Below are 24,048 nucleotides of genomic sequence, written 5' to 3'. Positions count from 1 at the left end.
TCTCACATTTTTTTTAATGATCATTAAATGTTTTTTAAACTCATGATTGTGTTATTGTTCTTTTTTACCTTTTTCATTTATTTTTTACACTAAATGTTAGTAAATGTAATGTAGCAGTTTTTTTAGCAATGTATATGTGAGTGTGATATTTTTCAGCTATTGTGCACACTAATTTAATTTTTTACCTATTATTCGGATTATCCCCAGTTTTCGCATATCCATGGTTGACGTTTACCGTGCCCCCCCCCCCCTATTTCGTGGATAATTGGGAGTTTACTTTATATACATAATATTGATAGCATGGACACTTTACCTCACCCCTTGCCTTTTCCTTCAGCTCCCACTTTTGCACCCCTGATTTAATGTGTTACTGTGAGATTACCACTATATAACAAACTGAAGTACCTGAGGTCCTGGAATTACCATTATACATTTTTTAGTGTTAAAAAATATGCCAAGACAGCAAGGTTCTATTCACACCCTATTCATGGAGCCAGGGTCCGATAAAGATATCAAAAGGCCCTATGCCAAACACTTGGGACACTCTGTAGTCAAACCTTACAGTTTTAGCCATTTTGGGGCTCCTAAAGAGTGGGGTCCTAGACCACGACCTACTTGGCCTATTCTGTAATCAGGCCCTGCATGGAGCAACATAGTTATTCTCCTCTTAAACATCTCTAAAAGTAGGAAAAGTAGTTGAAAATGTTTCCTTTAATGTACTACCCCCCAATTATAAAGATTAAAGAAAATATTTGCTGTAGTGAGTTGTAAAAGAATGGCTCAAAAATAGTTGTAACAACCTTTAAGTAGTGAAAATGTTGCTATTCATCTTCTTAAAAAACAGGGTTTATTGATTTAAACCAAGTGATTTTTTTTTTTTTTGAATCAACTGATTTTTTTTAACAAAATAATTAATTAATTTTGCATTTTTAGAATATGTTGCTTTAAATTTAACTACTTTGCAGTATACAGTCTTAACTTCAACCCCCAAAGCTACGTAGATCCCTCTCTCTGATTTTCACTCTTGCAATATTGCTTTTACTCCAAAATTGCAGTTCAATTCAGTACAGAACCAAATAAAAATTTACATTGTTTCTTATACACCATCACTAATATAGCTAAGAAATAGGTGCTCAACGTATTCTTTTACGCTGAAATGTACGTGATGATGGAAACCTTATTTTTAAGCAAAGCATGAAACAAAATCACTTTTTATTTAAGTACTAGTGGTACCCGCACGGCTTTGCCCGTAACAGAAAAATTAAAAGGTCTTTTGGTTCGCCTGTATTTACAAATAATGTATTGTGAATTTTCTCGTCAATTGGCTTGTACTCATGTTACGGTTACACATTATGATAATTTCGTATCTCGCCAATTGGCTTGTGCCCATGTTACGGTTACACGTTATGATCTTTTCGTAATTTATCCGACCATCTTATGATAGTTTTGTTCTTAAATTTGGAATAGAAAAAGAACCACATCGAATTTTCGAAAAATCGCTTCGAGGTGCACACCCCCATGCTACATACTAACTTTGTGCCAAATTTCATGAAAATCGGCCCAACGGTTTAGGCGCTATGCGCGTCACAGACATCCTACAGACATCCAGACATCCTCCGGACAGAGAGACTTTCAGCTTTATTATTAGTAAAGATTATAACATATTTATAAATCTTTAAAATGTATTTAATAGTTAGAGAACTTATCTTAGTTTTAAAAGTAAGCTGAATGGATTCATCTACTGTATGAAACATGTTATGTTTATAAATGTGAAATAATAATTATCTAAAAATTTTTGAATATTTTTAAAAAATCCAAAAAACCTGATTTAAGTCAAAAAAAAATCCGATTTAAATCAAAAAAAATCATGAACCCTGTTAAAAAGGGAAACGCAAATGAAGTGATAGGGGCGTTGGGAGATTTGATACAGGCAGAAGTGTGTGAGCCCCTAAAGGGCGTTTTTGAAGAATGTTATTTGTTTATTTTGATGTTTTCTTTTTTTTTTTCCTCGGAATTTGGTTACGACAGTTTTATGTATGTTCTAAACAGATTCACAGCGGAATATCATTGAGTCAAAACTTTGCACTACAAGGGGCAACAGAACCTGGAAATCAGGAAAATTCAAGGAATTTTTTTGATTAGAGAAATATTGAGAAAATTGGGAAAAATAACAAAATTTCAGGGAAAATTAATTAAATGAAGGAAAAAATCTTTTTTTTTTTTTTTGCTTTACAAAATTATGTACCTTATTTCCCTACACATTATGCGCCAATTATGTTAAAAAATTAAAATTAATGAGATGTGAATTATACACTGCCTCATATTTGTGCATCTTTTCTCTCAATGTCAAAGTATTGAACCTTAACTTATAAACCAGGACTCACTTTCACATACTGTTTCTGTGTCGGTTGGGTTGTTTATTTTACATAGCTTCAATTTTCCTTTCCCGCATTCCATGCTACATAAAACAAACAACCCTGCAGGCAAAGAAGAAGTCGTCCATTAAAGCCTTAGCTTCTTTGCCTTGAAGTAAATAGCATACTATAATCACGATTTCAAGAAAAAATCATTAAAGCTCTAAAATTATTACTTCTTCACATTTTTAATTCAATCGCTAAAACTGATTATTAAATCAAAATCAACTTGGTTTTTCGTCATTATATTTTGTTATTTGCTATCGCTACAGATTGTATGAAGCATTTTTTTTCTTTCAAAGTTGTTTGCAACAAAAGTAGTCGAAGATTTTTTTATTTATTTATTTTTATTATCTTTTTTTTTTTTTTTTTTTTTTGATAAATAATGAAATTATTTGAAATTGAGTTATCTTGTGTACATAAGTAATAATATTTTATAGTTAAAATGCTGTATTCATTCTTTAAAACCTAAGTTCTTGATTAGAGAATAGCTTGGATGAATGTCAAAAGGTTTCAATTTGCTTTATATTGTTACAAATTCTGTAAATAGTAATTATTTTTATGATTAATTTGTCGTAATCTAGCTAAATTTGGTGTTTATTAAATTATCTTTCATCTGAAATTATTATAGCAATGCGACCTGTAAATAGTTTCTTGTAATGAATATACAGCCCCCGTACATTCGGCTGAAGTATACGTTCCCCTCATTTCTGAATGATAAAATTTGAATGGAAAGAAAAAAAATAACGGTGTACGATTTTCGGGAATCTTGTGGAATATTTGAAAGTTCTCTTTCGATGTCTATAAAATAGCGGTCCCGCATGATAAAAAGTCAGTCTCGATTGTTTATTGCGAGGCATTTCGCTGTGTTGTTTTTCGTATTTGGATGAAAATACGTGTGTAAACGTTGAGTTTACGGTGTTGATTGATGTTTGCTTAATTGCTGATGATTAATTTAGCAATTGTTAACGATCTTTCCTGTACATAGTGTAAATGAAGCTCCTGTGTTTGTCTCAAGAACTGTGTCATCCTTTCAAGAAAATTGGAGTCGCACGGGATCCGTTACAATATAAATATGTCTCTTATTTACATAAGTAAAGCTACATTATTTCTATACTTTCAGAGTTACTTGCTATTCTTGCAGCAATAAATATTCTGCTTGAAAATTTAGTTCAAAGTTATTTCAATGTTAACTTTTTAGTTTTATCATGATTAGACACATGTCTTTAAGAGTGATTTTAATAATGTCTTAGAATTCTTATTCTAAGTGGTCACTGGAAGTAAAGTATGTGTTTTTAATTTCCTATAATATGTTCATAGATAATTTAATATAAAGTTTTTTTTAATGAAGTTCGCTCAATCTAAATTTTTTAAATTACTATTTTAATAAAAAAAACATCATCTTTTTAAAATATATTTTTAATTATCAATTTAAAACATTTTAAATTCTTCATTTTAAATCAACATACAATGGATTTCAAGTAAGGCTATTGGGGTGGACTCTTAGCTCAAAAGGGTCTTTGTGGTATTTGGGGGTGCATCCTTGTTCTTGGAGGGATGAACCCACCTGACTCATGTTATTTATTTTTGATAAGTGAAAATTTTTTTCATGGCTTTTGAATCAACTTATTTGATACAGACTCCATAAAAAAGTTTTGTTTCCTTTCAAGTATTCCTACTGTAGACCTAGAAAGCAATTTTTGTAACATTTCACAGAAAAAACTTTTTTTTTCTTTTTTCCTAAGTTTTTTCTTATGTTTCTATTTTTCTTGTCGTTGTAATAGAATGTCCTTGGAAGAAAAATATGATGCTTGAAGAAGTTAACTGGAGGTATCCAAATACTGAAGAAGAGAAACTTCGCTTTGCCGTTTTTAAAGATCTTTGGGAAAGGGGTCTATATATCACATCGGGCTGCAAGTTTGGAGGAGATTTTCTTGCTTACGAAGGTAAATATGCACCACTGAGATATTAACATCAAAAACAATCTTTCTATTTATGATTGACAAATTGGTCATAACATGCATATTTATTAAAATGCAACGATTGGCAATATGGTTTAAAACCGAAGTTTCAGGAGGCTTCTGATGTATCATTCAAAACGAAACTGCTGTAAATATCTTTGAAAATCTGAGTCATAAATTTTATTTATACCTCTTAAAGGTGAGTCAAAAAAAAAGGAACTTTTCTGCTTTTGAGATCAGGTTGTGAGTTTGGCAAATTGTGAATACTTGTTGTAAAATTGGAAACACAAGAATAATTTCTGAAATTTCAAAGAAAAAAAAAATGTTTCAACCAAACTGTGACAAAAAACAATGTTGTATCACCTAAATCAGTTGATTTAACTTCCCATGAACCTCTTTAGCAAGTTAAGCAAAATCATTTGCAATGTTGAGTGTCAAGTCCATCCTGTCCAGAAACTTTCAATTTGTATATAAATATCAGAAATATTTTTTTTTTAACTTTAAAACAACAATTGATAAGTTAATTTTCTTTTGTTTTCATTAAGAAACTGTATTATGAGGATAAAAAATTTTTTTGTAGCTGCACATGTCATCAAGTTGTACAATACTTGAATCGTTACTTTTATGACTTCGATTAAATCGCATTTTTCAGATACATTGGGCTTTTTTGTTGTCTCTCGACAAGCATGATTTAACGATGGGTTACTAGTAATCATAGGCGGATTTAGGACTAAATTCCTGGGGGGCAGGATTTTTTTTTTTTTTTTTTTTTTTTGAGCAATGTTAGTTGTAATTAAGACTGGATTTATAGGCTTAATATGGCCCTAAACTGTTTCAGCTTTTTGGTATCTTTTGTAGACCTGGACAACTTTTCTGTCGGTGGCAAAAAAGGTCAAAGTGCCTCCCCCCCCCCCACTATGTTTTATACATATAGTACATGATGGGAAATGGTGTCCCTTTCAAGTAGGGAATATACCCAATTAGATATACCAAGTAGAATATACTCATATTTAGGGGTCCGGGGGTTTCTCCCCCGTAGGAATTTTTGTAAAATAGATATAAAATTCTGCATTTTGAAGCCTTCTGCAATTTGAACCACAAAGATCTCTGAAAAAAAATTAGCAAAATACTCTTTTGCCAATTACGATAGTACATAATAAAAATTGTTTTCGGGTGGATAAAACAGTGGCAGCAGTCCTCAGAGAGAAAAAGCGAGGGAGAAGATAAGATTTATGTTTTGCTATTTGCTTACATCGGGCTGTCGGTTCAATTCAATTAGTTTTTGGACAAGCCTTTAACACACCCACAAATACAACAATGAATTAAATACAAAATGATCAATAGTAAAAACTGCTTTTAAAAAAATGGTGTACAGATTTAGAAAATAGATAACAGGAGAGTACCTGCTGCCCATTTGGACAATTCATAAATTTATACACTTGATAAGAAATCGAATTGATGCACCCTTTGCTTAGGAATTTCAAAGATTCATCTAATATGTTTCAAGGACTTGGGAACAATTAAAATTATTTAATTACAAGCAGTGCAGAAAACAAAAAGGTATATAGGTGATGTTTTTTACCCCCCCCCCCCCCCCGTGCTAAACAGATTAACAATATGCAGTAGAAGTAAGATAGAAGCAAGCAATACAAAAGAATTTCCAAAATACTGCACTGCATTTGGGATTAAATAAACTTCAACATGTGAAACATGTGAGTCACAAAAATTTCTCTCAAGTACTATGTTACAAAAATGTGAGAACCATGATTTTTACATTTTTGATGCAGGATGAGGCAAGGAACTGAATTTAACATATTTCGGCATTTATTCCTCTACCATCTATCCCCTCCCATTTGTTATAAATGTTTAAATTTATGGTTTGTATCCATACTTTTCCAAAATTTTCAAGGTTTTCAAGCACTTTAAAATGAAATTTATTTTTTCAAATCCTTCCCTTTTTCTTTTTTTTTTTTTTTTTTTTTGGTAAGGAACAAATCATGAAATTTTCTGGAGTTGGAGGCCTTCAAGAAAGCGGGTGTCCTAAGCTATATAGCTTGTTAAGTTTATAGGCAAATCCGCTTTTTTTAAAATCTTTGTTTCAGTTTCTAATTTGTTGAAATAATCGTAGATTATTTTAAGTATTGCAGCTGAATACATAGCTCGTTCAATCGATATTTTCACTTATATACTTGCTCTAATAGCTTTCAGTTCAAAGTAGTCGTTTTCAACACATTTCAGCATCCCAGTGATCGCTTTACTACTTGTAATATATTGTACGGATTCCCCCCCCCCCCCCCCAGAAAAGGATAGTCGCTATTCTCTTCATTTTTGCTTCTGAAGTATTCAAAAAAGAAAAAAAACATGATTTTTTTCTTTTAAGATTTTGGAAGGTTTATTATTCCTATGTATCAAGTCCTCCCAAGACTGGGGGGGCATTGCCCCCCTTCGCCCCCCCCCCATAAATCCGCCCATGCTAGTAATGTACCATGAAGCATGTACAGTATTTCCTAACAGTTCGTCCTAAAAAGTCAAGAGTTGCAGAGAAAAGTAAAAAGTCCAAATTTAGGTTAGACTGACTTGTTACCAACAAGATTATAAAAGTGTTCTTAAACACCAAGTCATGCAAAGCTTTTTCCTGAAATAATGTAACTGAATCAATGACTCCAAAAACCAATCATCTGCTGGGTTTTACAGAAGGAGACGACTGGTTTTCGTACTCATTGATTCAGTTGTGGTTTACATTGTAAGGTTTTCATTACAGGTGATCCTTTCAAGTATCATGCACTGTACATTGTGGTCTGCATTGAGCAAACCTCCAAGTTTCAGGCCATCGACATCCTGACCTATGGTAGACTAGAATCAATGACTCCAAAAACCAATCATCTGCTGGGTTTTACAGAAGGAGACGACTGGTTTTCGTACTCATTGATTCAGTTGTGGTTTACATTGTAAGGTTTTCATTACAGGTGATCCTTTCAAGTATCATGCACTGTACATTGTGGTCTGCATTGAGCAAACCTCCAAGTTTCAGGCCATCGACATCCTGACCTATGGTAGACTAGAATCAATGACTCCAAAAACCAATCATCTGCTGGGTTTTACAGAAGGAGACGACTGGTTTTCGTACTCATTGATTCAGTTGTGGTTTACATTGTAAGGTTTTCATTACAGGTGATCCTTTCAAGTATCATGCACTGTACATTGTGGTCTGCATTGAGCAAACCTCCAAGTTTCAGGCCATCGACATCCTGACCTATGGTAGACTAGAATCAATGACTCCAAAAACCAATCATCTGCTGGGTTTTACAGAAGGAGACGACTGGTTTTCGTACTCATTGATTCAGTTGTGGTTTACATTGTAAGGTTTTCATTACAGGTGATCCTTTCAAGTATCATGCACTGTACATTGTGGTCTGCATTGAGCAAACCTCCAAGTTTCAGGCCATCGACATCCTGACCTATGGTAGACTAGGCAACCAAGTAAAGAAAACCGTCGCCCTGGCATCGGTTAATAGCTCCGGCATTGTAGAATACATTTCCCTGAAATGGGAACCTGACATGAGGTGACAAAACCTCTCAATTTTAACTGTTTTATAATAAATGATTTTATTTTACATTTAGTTTTCCTGCATTTGATTTCTTTTTGATTCAACACATTGAATGAAATAACTTTTAAATGCGTACTGTATTTAAAAAAAATAATATAAAATGTATTCTGCAACAAATTACATGAATCCATTCAGAATTTTTCCTAGAATTAGTCACCTTTTTTGGAAAAAAAGGTTTTAAATCAGAAAATATTTTTTCATTTACGTAACCTGCTATCTGTTACATTCACAAGTACTTATAAGTCATGCATGCCAAATTTCTTCATGTGAAAAGAATTAGCAAAATAATGTTTTCTGTAGCTAGTATTGAGCAAAAATTGCATTCTTCAAATAACGTAAATAATGATTAAACTTAACATGTGTTATACTGCACACACTTAGTACGTATTCAAATACATAAAACTTGAGCTCTAATTCACGTAGATTAAAAATCCAAAAAGTTTTATAATTTTAGAAATGGCTGATCATTTTATGAAAAAGTGAAGAAAAGTGCTACAGCTAAATAAACCAGCTTCAATAAGTACAAAATACCTGATATCATGCATTGCATTTTGAACTGACATTTTTTTTTCCTCCACAAGGAAAAAAGGCATTTCTTTTCCACACACAAAGATTTAAAAAAAAAAAAAAAAAAAACCCTGAAACCATCAAGTTTTTAATTATTTTAGTAAAATAACCACAGGTTATGTAAACTTAGAACAACTTGAAGATGATTGGAAAAGTTTAGAGTCCAAGAATTAAAAAACATTTTTCTTTTTTTTTAGCAAACAAAGAGCTCAAAGAAATGCAAGGAATCTTCTCTGACAACCTCTCTGAAATAATTCTTAAATACAGAAACTGAATTTAGTTATTCTATTTTATATCTGAATTTATATCACATGATAAAAGTTACCCAACATTCAAATTAAATTTACCGACTTTCGTCCTTTCTGGAAATATTACTAGCATAATATGCACTACCCTTGAATTATATACATCACTATACATCCTATTCCACATCCAAAAAAAAAGCATTTATAATAGAACAAATAGATATCAATAATAACAAAATTGCACACCACAAGTGCAATCTTGATTAAAGCCTTAATTTAAATCTGAGGTATGCTTAGAAAATGAATTTTTAAATGATATATAATACTTGTGATAGACGTTACATAAGAATGGGGATGCTTTTTAATGCACAGTAATGGTGCTTTTATTTATTTATTTTTTTTTTTTTCAGAAAGACACTCAAATGTGCTTTATTTTTGGTAGGCGTTTTGATCCCTTCAAAACTTTCTATGATTAAAAATGACATTCATACTAACTTGACTCAAAATGAAAGTTTTAACGACTTGCAATAATAAATATAACTCTCTGTTCCATTCTTATACTAGAATAAAAGAAACTGATAGGAGAGAAATACACAAAACTTGAAGTTGTAATATAAAGAGGTTTAGTGAGTGCATTTTCACCAGAAAATTTTTAAAGGCACTATAAATTCTTTGAAAAATCAAGGCCAATTTTGTCAGTTATAAATCATATTAATATTGTTCTAAGAACCTTTGATATATTTTTGTTAGCTAGGGAGTGTTTATAAGTATCTACATACTTTGAATCTGATTCATAAGACATACAAGTGGTAAAAATAATAACTAGAAAAATAATTATTTTATTGATAGAAAATATATTAGAAGTCTCCAGGATTTTTGCAGGGTTCAATTTTTTAAATTTTAACTAACATTTCAAAAAATCAAATGTCTTGGTGCAAAATGTACATTGAAAGTAATGAATATATTACAGTTCGGATTTGAATACTGCTTCATCAATAAATGACTTTGTGAAGGGTTTGTTTTGGTAAATCAGAATTTTGGGAAGGGTCCGTAAACGGACCCAGATTTCTTCTGGGCAGACAAACGTAAATGTATTTCAAACCATTAGTTTGAAAGAGTTCCTGAAAATTGATAGACACAGAAATGAAAAAAGTTTCTTAAAAAGTAAAAATAAATTTATTGACATTAATTCCATGCAAGAACATGAAATACTCTTATATATGATGATACATATAAATAACATATTTTTACAATATATTAAAATAAATAGCTTTAATTTGAAAAAACAATATACAAATCAACAAATATATCATTAACTTCGATAATTGGAACAAAACTATGAACGTAATAACCTAAACTTTAGTAAAATGTTAAACGGTATGCAATCTTTTTTATTACATAATATGTGTATAGTAATAAAATGACAGAAAATTAATGGATGACGTGATTCATAATTTAAATTATTTTTATAAAACTGATCTAGGTTTAACTGACCAAAGTCTGATAAGTGCAACAAGCACGTAGACTTAGAAAACATGTGAATTGTCAAATGAATCTTTTTTCCCTCTTGTTTCAAAATTGAAGGAGGTTTTTTTTTTTTTTTGCTATTTTTCTCATTTTACAACTAAAGAAAAAATTCTCACAGCACTTTTCCTGAAAAAAAAAATTCATCAAATTCAAATTCCTTTGGCCTCGAATCAGCTTGCCAAATATAGTATGCTAATATATAGACATTATATAGATTTTAAGACTGTTACAGAGACAGATAGAGACTACCATTTTTGAGGGGATCATGTTGAAGAATGATACGTAGATTTTACAGGTTATTGAAAGATTAGTTTAATATAAAAAGTGACCAAATACTTAATGATAATGAATTATTTACTTCAATGTTGAGGGGTTTTTTTCTTCGTCAGGGAATTGCATGAAATTATATGGATGCATTCTATAAATTAAAAAAATGTAGATAAATATATGTATACATTTTTCTAAAACTGCTAAAAGCAAAATAAGTGGAAGAAAAGTTTGTATTCATAAGGTAGGAGTACAGTTGAGGAGTCAGTTCTCTCCTAGATATTGCTACTGCTTAACAGTATATTGAATTTTGTAACCCAATGAACTAGACTTGGCTTTCAAAAAAAAAAAGGTTTTTTTTTTAAATTTTGACGGAAACTGTACAACAAAGGACATGATGAAATCTCAATTATCTCATAATTAGCATAAATTACAATAAGACAATATATAAAGAGTCGAGCCCGCTTATTAGAATAATGGTTAAAGGTAGGCTTGCCAGATTTCTGAAATGTTCAACCGGGACATCAAAAGTGGGACCTCCCCCCCCCCCCTCCAGTGCTGCAAGTATTTAGAAGATTGCACTTTCTTGGTTGGTTTTTAGATTATTATTTTAGTGGGTAGTTTCTTCTCAATGCTATGAATAAATGGTTACTTACTATGAACCAAAACCAGAGGTGAAACAAAACTTACGAAACAAGCAAATAAATTTAAACATTTTTGTATTTCTTACTTAAGTAGAAAATATTTGAATGAGGAAAAAAATTTGTTCATGTACATTATTATTTTCATATGATTTCAATTGGCCAGAACTTTTTCCGTTTTTAATCTTGTTGTAAAAGTCTTCACAAGCTAATCCAATATTAATTTTTATGTTTATGTTACAAATGATAAATTAACTATCCTAAATAATCCTTCAATTTCTTATTTTTAGACATTTTTGGTCATATTTTATCAAATTTATCATTTTCCGGGACATGAAGTAAACCGACCGAGACAATGGAGTTTTGTCTGAAATCCGGGACTGTCCCGGTCAAACTGGGACGTCTGGCAAGCCTAGTTAAAGGAATATCTTACTTAATATAATAATTTAAATATACTAATCATTGTAATTCGTTATTTTGATCCTGGACAATGGAATATCCCGCTTATTAGAAAACATTTTTGTGGCAAATCACCAATTCCATTAAGCAACTGTACATGTTTTTTTAAAGGAACTAATGGGGTCCTTGCAAAACCACCATCAAAACATACAGATCCAAACAGTCATGAACACCCTTAAAGTAATTGAAGATATCTTGAAGCTGTGTTTTTAGAACTTTCAATTCTCTAAATCCCCTGAAGGGAGCTCTAGACTCTTTATTTGTGCCCAAATATCACTTATGATCAGGGCTGCAGAATAAGAGGGAAAATGACGGACTCCAGAAATTTTAGAACATTCGACTCTGACCCTTTTGCACCAAAACCAGATTTCGCAAGCACCGAGAGAGTTGCGAACTTTGAGGAAAAATGATAGACTCCGTCTATTGGAACTTCAATACTTTGACTCCCTACTCTGACTCCTCTACCCCAAAATCAGTCTGACTTTGACTCCACAGACCTGGTTATGACCCCCCCCCCCCCCCATTTCTGTTCATGTTTTCATTATGACCACTTTGAAAACCAGAGAGAAGCTGGATCTGCCCTTGCAACCATTCTAAACCATTGTGCGATACAGAAAAGATTAAAACTGAAGTAGGTGTTGATGAGATCTATCAAACATTTTTTATCATTTTTGAAGACAATATAACATTGAGAAAACTAGGCAATTTCAAAATCATTTAAATGGATGAAGTACGTACGTGTACTTAATGATGATAGATTATAACCGCCAGATTCTTCTCTTTAAATAATATTTTGTGATTGTAAAACTAATCAAAGTAAAATGGATTAAATATCAATAAAATATAAACTATAGACATTAAAATCTTGATAAACTATCTTTAAAAAAATATCAAATAGATTTTTAACCATTATTTACACAACATTTATACAAAAAAGATTTAATAAGCATTTTTTTTTTCTTTTGGAGCCCAGAGTAATGCTGCATTTGATTTCAGAAGAAGGGAAGTTTTATTGTGAGTTCTTTGAATCAATAGTACCTCCAGAATTTTAATAATATATCAACATTTGGCGAAGCTGCCAGTACTGATGAAGACCAACAATTAAGAGTTTTACTTAGTGAATTGCTTCAAAGGAAAATATAATACAATCCTGAATATCCCTCCTCCCTCCCCAAAAAAGGCATTAAATTTGATGCCTTCTTTCTCTCTCTCTTTTTTTTTTTTTTTTTTTTGCAGTTTTTAGAAGCAGTTCTTACCTTTTAATTTAAGTTTAAGATAACAATTATTTTTGAGCTATATACTGATTTTGAAACAACAATGAATCAGGATTGACAGTTTGATGCCCAGTAGAAGATTATTACAACACACACCTTGGAAACAGATGCTTTGCGTTATATGGGTTTTGGGATTATATAGATTATTTCACAAATTTAGAAAACAATATTCAGAATACAGCCACAACCTTTTTTATGCAGACTAACTTTTAGGAATGAACTGGTTCTTTTTTTACTCTTTACTCTGTATTCTAATTATCATTTAAAAGCTTTGAATTAAGATGGGAAAATGAAAATCTGTTGCAAAATTTAATTTGTCAAAGAATTGTTATGTTGGAAGGCATACTAAAGTATTTTTAACTGAAAAACTTATGGTTTACTTCTGAATAACTGCTTTTTATAGGTTGATGTTATAAAGGTATTTTACTGCACTAAAAATTTCTTGGACTACATTCAGTTGTGTTAAAGGTTTCCAATACTAAAATTCACAAAGGTTTGTGTATACAGTGGCCGCTGCTAATTTGAATCATGTTTGTTCTGAACAGTTTTGGTTCCATAATGCCGCTAATTCAATAAAGCTGGATTTTTGTAGTTTTTGACAATTTCATTCCTTAAAGCAGTTGCGCAATTAACCACTGTTTCAACTAACTGGCGTCAACTGTATGTTCTATATCTCCCCCTTCCCCCGCGCTCCTTCGAAAAAAAAGCATGCAGGTTTCATTACAGATATGCATCAACTCTTGATACAAATGTAACCTCACTCCAGGCTTTGAAAAATTACCATTTTCCAAGTGAAGTAACTTTTCCAAAATGTCAAAAATGATCCATTTAAAATCAAATGTTCATTCATTTAAAAGATTAGTTTTGTCAATGTATAATGATATGGAATCAAAGTAATGCAAAAAGCGTCCACTGCGTTTGGCACTCGCAGATCGTCTTGATTTTTCTTCATTGCACATTATCTTCAAAGTACTCAGGTAATCAAGAGTTATTGTGGATCTGTTCAGAAGTTGTGTGAGAGGCAAAGCAGGCAACACATTCAGTATCTGTTCTTCAGTCTGACTTTTTAATAATCCTTCTTGATTCACCGATTGTTGTAAGTGCATTTGCGTGGAAACCTTTAAACTGTCTGTGAATGCACTTGTTCTACTTACACGAAGGTTCAAGAATTGTATTAACGAAACAATGTCTGAATTCATACTTTCGTCCAGTGTTGATTCCGAACAAATAGGGAGACCATCTGTCCACTTTCTGACACGTTCAGAAGCCGACAGATGATTCTTTGCAAAGGTGTCAGCAAAGCTGAAATTCTCTAAAATCGTGGCGTAAGTCTTTAGTGTCTCAGATGGGCTTCCATTTTGGAGAGCTTTTTTCTTTGCGCTGAATAACTCGCAAGCTTCCTTCCACATCATTGAAGGGTCTTCACTTTCGGAAGTCTTTTTCATTTTCGGCATCTTCCCCCAAACCGGTTTGATATCCTCCTGATTCAAGACATTGAATATTGAAAATAAATTACCATGGAGCAAATCATAACCTTTTTTGTGATAATCCAAGATCACCGAGGGCAGATTCGAAGAAGAGTCTTTGAAAAGTAAACGATTGATTTCGTCACTCTTGAAGTCCAATAGTCCTAAAACAAAGCTATTTTGATAAAAAGTTTTAACATTTTTAGATGATCTGGTGGGACCTGACTTTTTAGTCCAAAATTGTGCATTGAGTATGCTTTTTCTCAAGTCATTCGCACTTTCAGACAACAGAAGTTGAAAATTTATCGTGGAAGACTCCACATATTGCTTTGTTATGGTTTTCAACTTTTCAACAGTCGCGCTTTCTGGCATTGGACTCAAATCGAACACCTTGATGTCCATATTCAGGTTGGCTTTCACAATTTCTACATTGCGGCTGACAGTGAATATGACGGGCTTTTTGGATATCTGCAAAAATCCTTTCACTGTACCCCAAAAGCCTTCATCTTCTTCAAAAATCACATCAACATCATCGAACAGGATAATAGTTGAGCTAGATATTTTATATAAATTTTTTTCCAGTTTTTCGTTCTGAACAACATCAGGTAAATTCAAGGTTTCAGTTGTTGTCGCCTTCTTTGATTTGCCAGGACCAAAGAAATTCATTAAATTTTTTGGAGCTTGTTTTACAACTTTAGAACAATCTAATTTAAAATAATTCTTGATATTTTCTTTCTTATTACATTCAAAGACTTCAGAACAAGCATCATTTTCCATTTCAGAATCTTTATCCATTTTCTTCTTAGTCCTTTTCTTTTTAACGATTTTCCCACAATCCTCATCATCTGTTTCAGAATCTTTTGCAGTTTTCTTCTTAGTTCTTTTTTTGGATTTGCCCCGGGGAGTACCTTCAGCAGTTACAGAACCTAGCTCTTTTATTTTCGCATCCTTCCTTTTAGAACTAGCATCATTTCTGCATTCTTCTTTAGATACATCCTCCATCACTTCGATATTTTCCACGTGATAGGATTCGAGTGCTTCTTTAAGACGCAGAGAAATGTTACGACCACTACGACATGTTGATGCGTTCACTTCCAAAACTTTAAACCCTAGCTGATGAGCAAGAGAAAATACCATACTGGTTTTTCCACTACCAGGAATACCAGAAATGATGATACTATTAGATAATGAACAATCAGAATCGCAGCTGTCGGATGAAAAACTACTTGAGCTGTCCTCATCTTGACTTTTCCTGCTATTTTTATTAAATTTGCATTTCCATTCTGATAGCCATGATTTGATTTCATTGACGACTACTTGGTTCGAGTAGCTCTCCTCACCAAAACTACACATGAAGTCTGTCCACAACTGTTCGTGCTTTTTATCACTGATATTTTGATTTAATTCATTTCCAAAAACACAATCTGACTCAACATTTATGTTGACAGCCTCCTTTTTGGAATTTAAATGTTCTGAACATTCGTCATCGAGCAAATGGGCAGTTTTGTCCCAGGTTGGTATTTTTAGATAATCAGTATCAGCAGCATTATATGAATTTACAAATTTAAATTTTGACCCTTTCCCAGATTCATCAAGGTCAAAATAATTGTTAACAGGTTTACTTTTGGAATTTTTATCTTCAAGATCAGAACTGTCACATTGTTGAGGCCCTTCATCACCTTCCATGGACGAAACAGCGGACTCTGAACATTTAACGTCATTTTTAGGGCACAAATCAGTGGATTCAAAACATTTAATTTCATCTTTAGGGCACAGACCAGTGGTTTCTGAACATATATTTTCATTTCCAGTTGGATCATTGTCACGATTTAAGTTTTCAGAAGAATCAACCGAACATCCGCTTTGGTGATATGCAGTCAATTCAGCAGATTCATTGCATTTATTTTTGTCAATGTATTTTCCTAAAGATTCGACTGTTTCATATATGCAAGTTGGATTACAGTGGCTAAATGTGGGATAACATACAAGTTCTGGTTCAACAGATATCTTTGTACTTGTCTTTTTGAATGGAACATCTGCAACAACTTTATCGACAGTTGAATTAACAAATGGAAGTTCAATAACTTGCAAATCATTTTTATCTTTCTGCACCTGATCATCAAATGAATCTGTATCAATAACTAGTACATCATTCTCAATTTCCTCTACATGATCATCACTTAAGTCAATGTCTATTATTTTTTGATCTTTAATGGTTTTTTTAAGCTTCTTTTTACTATTCACAATATTGGAATCATCTGATTTCCTGGAAGTTTTAAGGTTTTTGTCTTTACATTTATTTTTACTCTTGTTTGTTCCATCCTGTTTAATGATTTCAGATACATTACCTTTTTCAGCTGAGGAGGGTGAAGAAAATATTGGAAATAGTTTTGCATTACTCTTTACTTTATTTTCTAAAGCAATTGACTTCTTTATTAAGGGACAGTCTTGCATTAAAGGCACAGGACTATTTACTTTTCGCTGCTTAATCTTATTCACAATACTCTTAGCCTTTTTGATACTGGCTAATGCTTGTTTCGATTTAGGCTTTAACTTGCGCTTTGATACCTTTTCATCACAATCTAATTCCTCTAAATCTTGATTTTTATTTTTAGAATCATTCATCAGTCTTCTTGATCTACGATGTGATAAAATATTTTCTTCTAAGATGTCTGATATGTTCTCATTTTTCCTTTGTCTTTTCTTGGGATTAAGATCGGAATCATGATCAATATTTAGATTGTGATCCATATTGGATGTGGAATTCAAACAATTGTCTTTTTGCTCAGGTATGCTTTCAATAATATGGGTCATCTTTTTCTTCTTTCTTCCTCGCCTTTTTTTGGACACAATATCAATATTTTCAGCAGAGGAAACCTGCTTCGGTGATTCAACAGATTTCTCTGATGCTTTATTAGAGCAAGAAAATATTGGAAAAAATTTTGGTGCATCAACTAAGGACTTATTGCGATCTGTTTTGACAGCAGGTAGCATTATCTCTGGAGCATCATTTTTTCTACAAACTTTAGTAATCGTACTGTCAGAGTTGACAGCTTCATCAAATTTTCCAGAGGGTTTCTTACTTTCTATTTTACAAGATTTGCTTTCATCAACAAGTTTCTTGCGCCCTCTTTTTTTCGGAAGCACTAATGCATTTTTTTCAAGAGATAAATCGGTATCCTCATCCACCAACACTTCTTTTCCATTTAATTTTGTCAATGCTTCTTTGCTTTCTGTTACAACAGTTTCATTTTTAGAAACAAGTTCCTTGCGACCCCTTTTACCTTTTACTGATACGATTGTTGCAGTTTTTTCATTAGATAAGTTGGCAGCTTGACTTGCTGTATCATTAGATTTGCTTTCAGGAACAAGTTTCTTGCGGCCTCTTTTTTTCGGTAGAACAAATGCATTTTCAGGAGACGTATTGGCATCTGTTGTCTCGTTTTCAGGAATTGAATTGGTACGTGATGCATTTTTTTCACAAGATAAGCTGGAATCTGCTTCATTTTTTTCAAGAGATAAATTGGCATCCTTTTGTTTTGTCGGTATTTCTTTTTCATTTAACTTTTCCAATGTTTTTTTGCTTTTGGCCTCATTAGATTCACTTTTAGAAAGAAGTTTTTCGTCTACTCCTGGTAGAACGGAAGCATTTGTTTCGGAAGGTAAAACAACTTCTTTACTTCCTGTTTCATCACGTTCAAATTCATTTTCAGAAACATATTTCTCACAAGCACTTTCATCTTCTTTTGGTAATACCGAAGCATTTGTTTCAGAAGATAAACCAACTTCTTTGTCTCCCGTCTCTTTCGACTCAGAATCACTTTTAGAAATAGGTTTCTCGTAAGCACTTTTGCTTTCTTTTAGCAGAACTGAGGCATTTGTTTCGGAACATAAACCGGCTTCTTTGCCTCCAGTCTCAAAAGATTCAGATTCACTTTTAGAGTCAAGTTCTTCACAAGAACTTTCATCTTTTTTTAGTGAAACTAAAGCATTTATTTTGGAAGATTCACTTTCTTTACCTTCTGCCTCATCAGATTCAGTTTTAGAAATAAGTACCTTGCAAGCATTTTCACTTTCTATCATTAGAACTGAGGCGTTTGTTTCAGAAGATAAACAGATTTCTTTGCCTCCTGTCTCCCCAGGTTCACTTTTACAAAGAGGTTCCTCATAAACTCCTTCACCTTTTTCTAGTAATACAGAGGCATTGGTTTTGGAAGATAAACTGCCTGCCTCATCTGAACCACTCATAGAAACAAGTTTCTTACAACCTCTTGTACCTTTTTTAAGTAGGACCGCTGTATTACCTTTAGAAGATAAATTGGCATTTTCACCAACAGCCTCATCAGAATCGACTTGAGGTACAAGTTTTTTTCGACCTCTTTTACTTTTCTTTGGTAGCTCTGATGTATCCTTACCAAGAGATACACTGGCATCTGTCAGTTTTGTCTCTATCTCTTTTCTTACTGTGCTCTCAGTTTCAACATGGTTATCTTTAGATTTATTTCTCTTTCCTCGTTTATTGAGTGACGATGCTGTATTAATGTCGCACGAAGGACCGTCATCCATCGACTTTTCTGCTTTTTTGTTTTCAGAAATAACTTTTTTTGGGCGACCTCTTTTACGCTTGGGGAGTAAGTTCCCAGCATTTGTCTGCACCACTACAGTACTATCACAAGATAACTGGTCTGATGCATTGTTTACAGTGCAAGAGTTAGTTTTGTTATTCAAAACTTGGGAATTCGACTTTTCGGAGGAATTGCGTGAAGTCATAAAAATAGGAAAAAGTTTTAATTCTTTGCTCGACGTGGATTGATTCTCCCCATTAACAACTGTCTTTGAAATCGAATCACTCATATCAATGCGACGTTTTTTCCTTTTAGATTTTGACGGTGATAACTCACCAGAAACAAGATCATTTGACACATTCACATTAGACATAGTCTTTTCTTCGGGAACGCATTTTTCAAGAGAAGATGATGGGCGCATTCTCTTCGTAGAAGCAGTTTTCAATGATGATTTCTACGAGATTATTAAATATAACTTTTTGGAAAGCTAAAAATTTTTGATTAAAAACATTAGCTCATTTGTTTTTGTTGACAAATTTCGTGGATTGGCGCGAAAACCGAAAAACATATCTCATAAAGTTTAGATGTTTTGTGACTGATGAACTAAGATGATAACTTAAAGGCTAAACTAACTTCTCTCGGTTAGAAAATGACGTCACAGTGAAGCGGCCAGTAATCAACCACTCTTCTATACTGAGTAGGGACGTATAGAGTCCCTATATAGGGACGTATAGGGACAGGTGCGGACTCGAGTCCCTACTACGTTTTCATTTAGGGACTCTAGCGCGAACTGGCCCATCATCCTGTGGGCTGATACGCCCTTGTGCGACCTCTACGTGCCCTTTTTTGTTTTTTTGTTTTTTGCGCATTCGCTTTTTTTTTTCAGCTGACTCAAATGTGTGTGAATTTGCTTTTTCAGCTCGGAACCACTGCCCAACGTCCTCTGCAGGCGCGGCTCCTCCAGTCCCGAGCTATCGTCGGGACTGGAGTCGTGTGTATAGGACATGGACGCTCCTGGTCGGAGGCGTCCATGTCCTATACACACGACTTCACACACATACACTCACACACGCCTACGTGCGTACACACAGGTCTACGCACACACCCAAGCCTATACACACACACACACAACTATGCACACGTAACCGCCCAGGAATAGGGGCAGGAGCCGTTTCTAGAAACAATAACTCCAATAAATAGAGTCCTGTCGCAGTTCGTGATTGCGAAAAACATAATTTGAATTCAGAATTCAAATTAATTTTTTTTTTACGACTTTAAGTAGGTGCGATTTAGTTTTTTTCTTGCGCTTTCAAAGCTGAGCGCCTTCATTTTTATTTTTTTTAATATATCGCCTCGAACCTGTGCACTTTTTTTTTTTTTTTTGCACTATTGAAATTTTTCATTTTATTTTATTTGGGCCCTCAAACGTGTGCTCCAATTTCTTTTTTTTTTTTTTTTGCCCTCAAATCTATGAGCCTTTTTTTTTTTTTTTTTTTGAGCAATCACGATTGCTTATTGTTCTTATTTGACGGTCCTTGGCGTTCCGGTTCCTTTTTCAGCTTGGACCAGTGGCCTCTGCAGCACCACCGACCTCTACAGGCGCGCCCCGGTAGCCGTTTTTCCTGGTCGGCGGCGTCCATGTCCTACATACACGCACGCTCACACACACGCATTGTTACGCACATACACACTCCCACACACAAGCCGTTACACACATACACACACGCCTAAGTGCATACACACAGGTCTATGCACACACACCAGCCTACACATGCACGCACGTGCGCCTGCGCACAAATACCCAAATATACACACGTAACCCCCAGAAGGAAGGGCAGGCTTGGGGGGACAGGAGTCGTTTCTGGTGGCAATAAGTCCAATGAGTAGGGTCCTGTCGTGATTGCGAAAAACATAATTTGAATTCAAAATTTAAAAATTCAAATTAATTTCATTTTAATCTGTTTTTTATTTCTTTTTTTTATTTATTTATTTTTTTGCTCTTTTAAACCTGTGCGACATTACTTTTTTCTTTGTTTCTTCTTCTTCTTCTTTTTAATTTTTTTTTTTTACTACTCTTGAATCTGAACGTCTTCGGGGTTTTTTCTGTACCCTGCACACCTGTGTTTTTTTTTTCACCTTTAAATAAACCTGAACTGTTTCGTTTTTTTTTTTTTTTTTTCGCCCTCGAGCGTGTGCGCCTTGTTTTTGCCTTTTTTTTTTTTTTCATCCGCTATCAACTCTTTTTTTCTTCTTGATACTATTTTATTTTACTTGATTTGCGCCCTCGAACATGCGTGCTTCCGATTCTTTTTTTTTTCTTTTATTTATTTATTTTTTCTTACATTTTAAGCGCCCTCAAACCTGTGCACTTGTTTTTTTTTTTTTTTTTTTTTTTTTTTTTTGCGTTTTAGAATTTGGTATGCCTTTGTGTCGTATTCGTAGGTTTCCCCCCCCCCCCTTGCGTCTTCGTTTTTTTATTTCAGCGCCTTCGGTTTTTTTTTTTTTTTTTTTTTCATTTTTTTTTTTTTTTTAAATTTATTTTTATTTTTGCACCTTTTGGGAGTCAAGGTTGGCACCCTCTTAAGGGACGTTCTAGGGGGATCGGAACTCTTTCCTGAATGTCTTATTACAGATTACTGCAAACGTGTTTCGCCGGTACAATAGGAACGCTTTTTTCATTGCCAAAGTGAGTTTATGGATGAAAGACCTGAAAAGCTTCTGTCGGATGTTTTTTCATCTATAAATGCTCACCTCTTTTAAATTGAAAATGACGTCCCCTGAAACGCTGAAACACGTGTCGGCAGTAATCTGTAAGTTTTGTGCAATAAAAAATTTTTTTTTCTCAATATTTTTTTTGAAAAAAAAAATGAGAAAAAAGAAATACTAAAAATAAAAAGTGAACTATATTTTAGCGTATGTTTTAAGTTTCATGTACTTTTGCGCTAGAGTAGAGATGTAAAATTGCCAGAAATTTTGAAGTGGTGGAAAAAAAACCGCTTTTTTACCGGTTCTTTTCGGGAAAAAATTACTTTTTTTTATGAATAAAAACAGGATTTCTTAATACCTCTGTGTTTCTGGGAACATATAAAGGGTTAAGCATTAAAAAATATATGCAATCCAAATATCTTTTTTAATTTGAAGGAAAAAAAACCCTTTGTTTTATAATTGAGAGCTTTCTTGGTCAAACACTACAAATAAGTCATGTCGTCGTTCAACTAATAATTTTTGATGAGGTGTGTCCAATCATAACAATTACATTTTCTTTTTTAGATTGCCTTTGAAACTTGAAATAATAATTGTAATTTTTGACTTTCAAACATGATTGATATTGTTTGAAAGAAAAATAAGTATGATTTCCCTTCCTCACAATGTAATTTTACTGTTTGAAAATGAAAGCTATTGAGTTTTGATTTTTTCCAACCTAGTCTAAGTCCAAATCAAAACTAAATTGGTTTTTCATTTTCTTTCCAACAGAAACCCCAAACCAAAACTGCGTAATGGTTTCTAAAACTGAACCAAAACTTAAAGTGGAGTTTCAGTTTATTCATACGGCATACGGCTGTGCTAAGCACAATAGTAAAAGTAGTCATACCTACACTTTTGAACAAAACTGAGTTATTATAACCAACTTTTTCTCTATTTCGTATTTTACTTATTAAATGAAAGGGCATTTTATCAAGAACTATTTTGCTAAAAAATTCAAAAAAAAACAAAAAAACATCTAAATCACACGCGAATGTATGGAAAACCAAACTTCGAAACACAATATCTCAGCTTGAGCTCAACTGTAGATTCCACTTTTGTGCTTAACACGGCAGTATACAGGGTGCGGCGAAAAAAAGGACAAATATTGCATCAGCGAATGGAAGTAATTTCAGTTTAATGAGCGTCTTATTTATTTCTGTCTCTCACTTTATTAGAAAATACGAGAGCAAATCAAAAAGTCTTTGCGCCTATTTTTTATTCGCCGAAAACAGGTACATACATGTATTTAAAAATATACGTAGCGTACTACGTACCTTACATTATTTCTCCACATATTCACCATACCAGTTCTGACATTTGTCCTATCGCAGCACTAAATTAGAGATTCCCCTTGTCGTAGAATTCTTCCGGCTGCCTGTGGAATCACCGTCGGACCGCGTTCTTGGCTTCTGTCCTGCCAGAAACTTCTTCGGTGGACCGAAATCGTAAAAATCACTAAGGGAAAGGTCTGAACTGCAAGTGCATTTCCCTGTGAATTGCTATGGGATTTTGTCCCTTGCTCTATGCAAAACGAATAACACTTGCTGCTCATAAGCTACACATGCATATGCATACACACATATACACGCACCCACACACATGCACCTACACAAACACACACACGCTCGTGATTGCGAAAAACATAATTTGAATTCAAGATGACAAAAATTCAAATTAATATATATATATATATATATATATATATATATATATATATATATATATATATATATATATATATATATATATATATATATATATATATATATATATATATATATATATATATATATATATATTTTTTTTTTTTTTTTTTTTTTTTTTTTTTTTTTTTGCGGATGAAGGCTTTAAAAGGAATCAAAAAATGTACCAGGACATTTTAGAAGCTGTTGTACTTCTGTGGACCTAAGAGCGCTTCGGCACAGCAATATACTGACATTTCAATTTGACTCCATACCATTTCGTACGGCTAAAAAGACAAGAGTGGTGCAAGGCGCATTGTTTTTGACATATCATCTTTAGAGTGGACGCTCTACTCACTAGACCTCAATCTCCTTTATTACGCTATATGCAGTGGCGTAGCTACAGAGTTTGCAGCCCGGGGCGGTTCCTCAATTGCCGTCCTTTCGTTGCGAAATAGCTAATACATTAAACCGTCAAAGGTGTTTAAATTATAACTCAAAATTTAATTAAAGCAAAAAATACGTAATTAATTTCTATATACTTGCAAAAGAAAAAAAAGTAGGGGGATAAGAGACCACTTGGGAAAAATTGCTAAATTTACTTAAAAAATCACATTAAGCAAGTTT

General features: G+C 33.3%; 2 protein-coding genes across 2 annotated transcripts in view; one reads left to right on the top strand and one right to left on the bottom strand.

Annotated features, from left to right (window-relative positions):
* The window catches only part of LOC129228041 (tRNA-splicing endonuclease subunit Sen34-like), a 38,622-nt gene extending 30,675 nt beyond the window's left edge, over nucleotides 1-7,947 (top strand). Inside the window, exons 8-9 of the mRNA XM_054862671.1 lie at nucleotides 4,199-4,360; nucleotides 7,752-7,947. Of these exons, the coding sequence (XP_054718646.1) occupies nucleotides 4,199-4,360; nucleotides 7,752-7,942 (353 nt within the window). The 3' untranslated portion in view covers nucleotides 7,943-7,947. The remainder of the gene's footprint in view (nucleotides 1-4,198; nucleotides 4,361-7,751) is intronic.
* Nucleotides 7,948-10,434: 2,487 nt separating this feature from the next.
* On the bottom strand, nucleotides 10,435-18,995 carry LOC129227932 (ATPase family AAA domain-containing protein 5-like). The gene is made up of 3 exons (XM_054862552.1): nucleotides 17,544-18,995; nucleotides 14,480-17,330; nucleotides 10,435-10,448 (listed from the first exon to the last, which is right to left on the bottom strand). Exons 1-3 carry the CDS (start codon nucleotides 18,993-18,995, stop codon nucleotides 10,435-10,437), a joined length of 4,317 nt encoding a protein of 1,438 aa, XP_054718527.1.
* Nucleotides 18,996-24,048: the final 5,053 nt, after the last annotated feature.

This window comes from Uloborus diversus, chromosome 8, assembly GCF_026930045.1.
Source record: "Uloborus diversus isolate 005 chromosome 8, Udiv.v.3.1, whole genome shotgun sequence".
In the NCBI taxonomy this organism is placed as follows: domain Eukaryota; kingdom Metazoa; phylum Arthropoda; class Arachnida; order Araneae; family Uloboridae; genus Uloborus; species Uloborus diversus.
The sequence above is the reverse complement of the archived record's forward strand: the minus strand, read 5'-3'. Positions and strand labels throughout refer to the sequence as shown.

Bases quoted from the DNA above. Each gene is read 5' to 3' on its own strand.
- LOC129227932 (XM_054862552.1), bottom strand. From the start codon at position 18,995: ATGGATGACGGTCCTTCGTGCGACATTAATACAGCATCGTCACTCAAT. The intron at 17,331-17,543 runs GTTGATGAAAGC...AAAGCATCAGAG, and splicing joins AAAGAGGGCGCAAGAAACTT to AAATCTGTTGAATCACCGAA.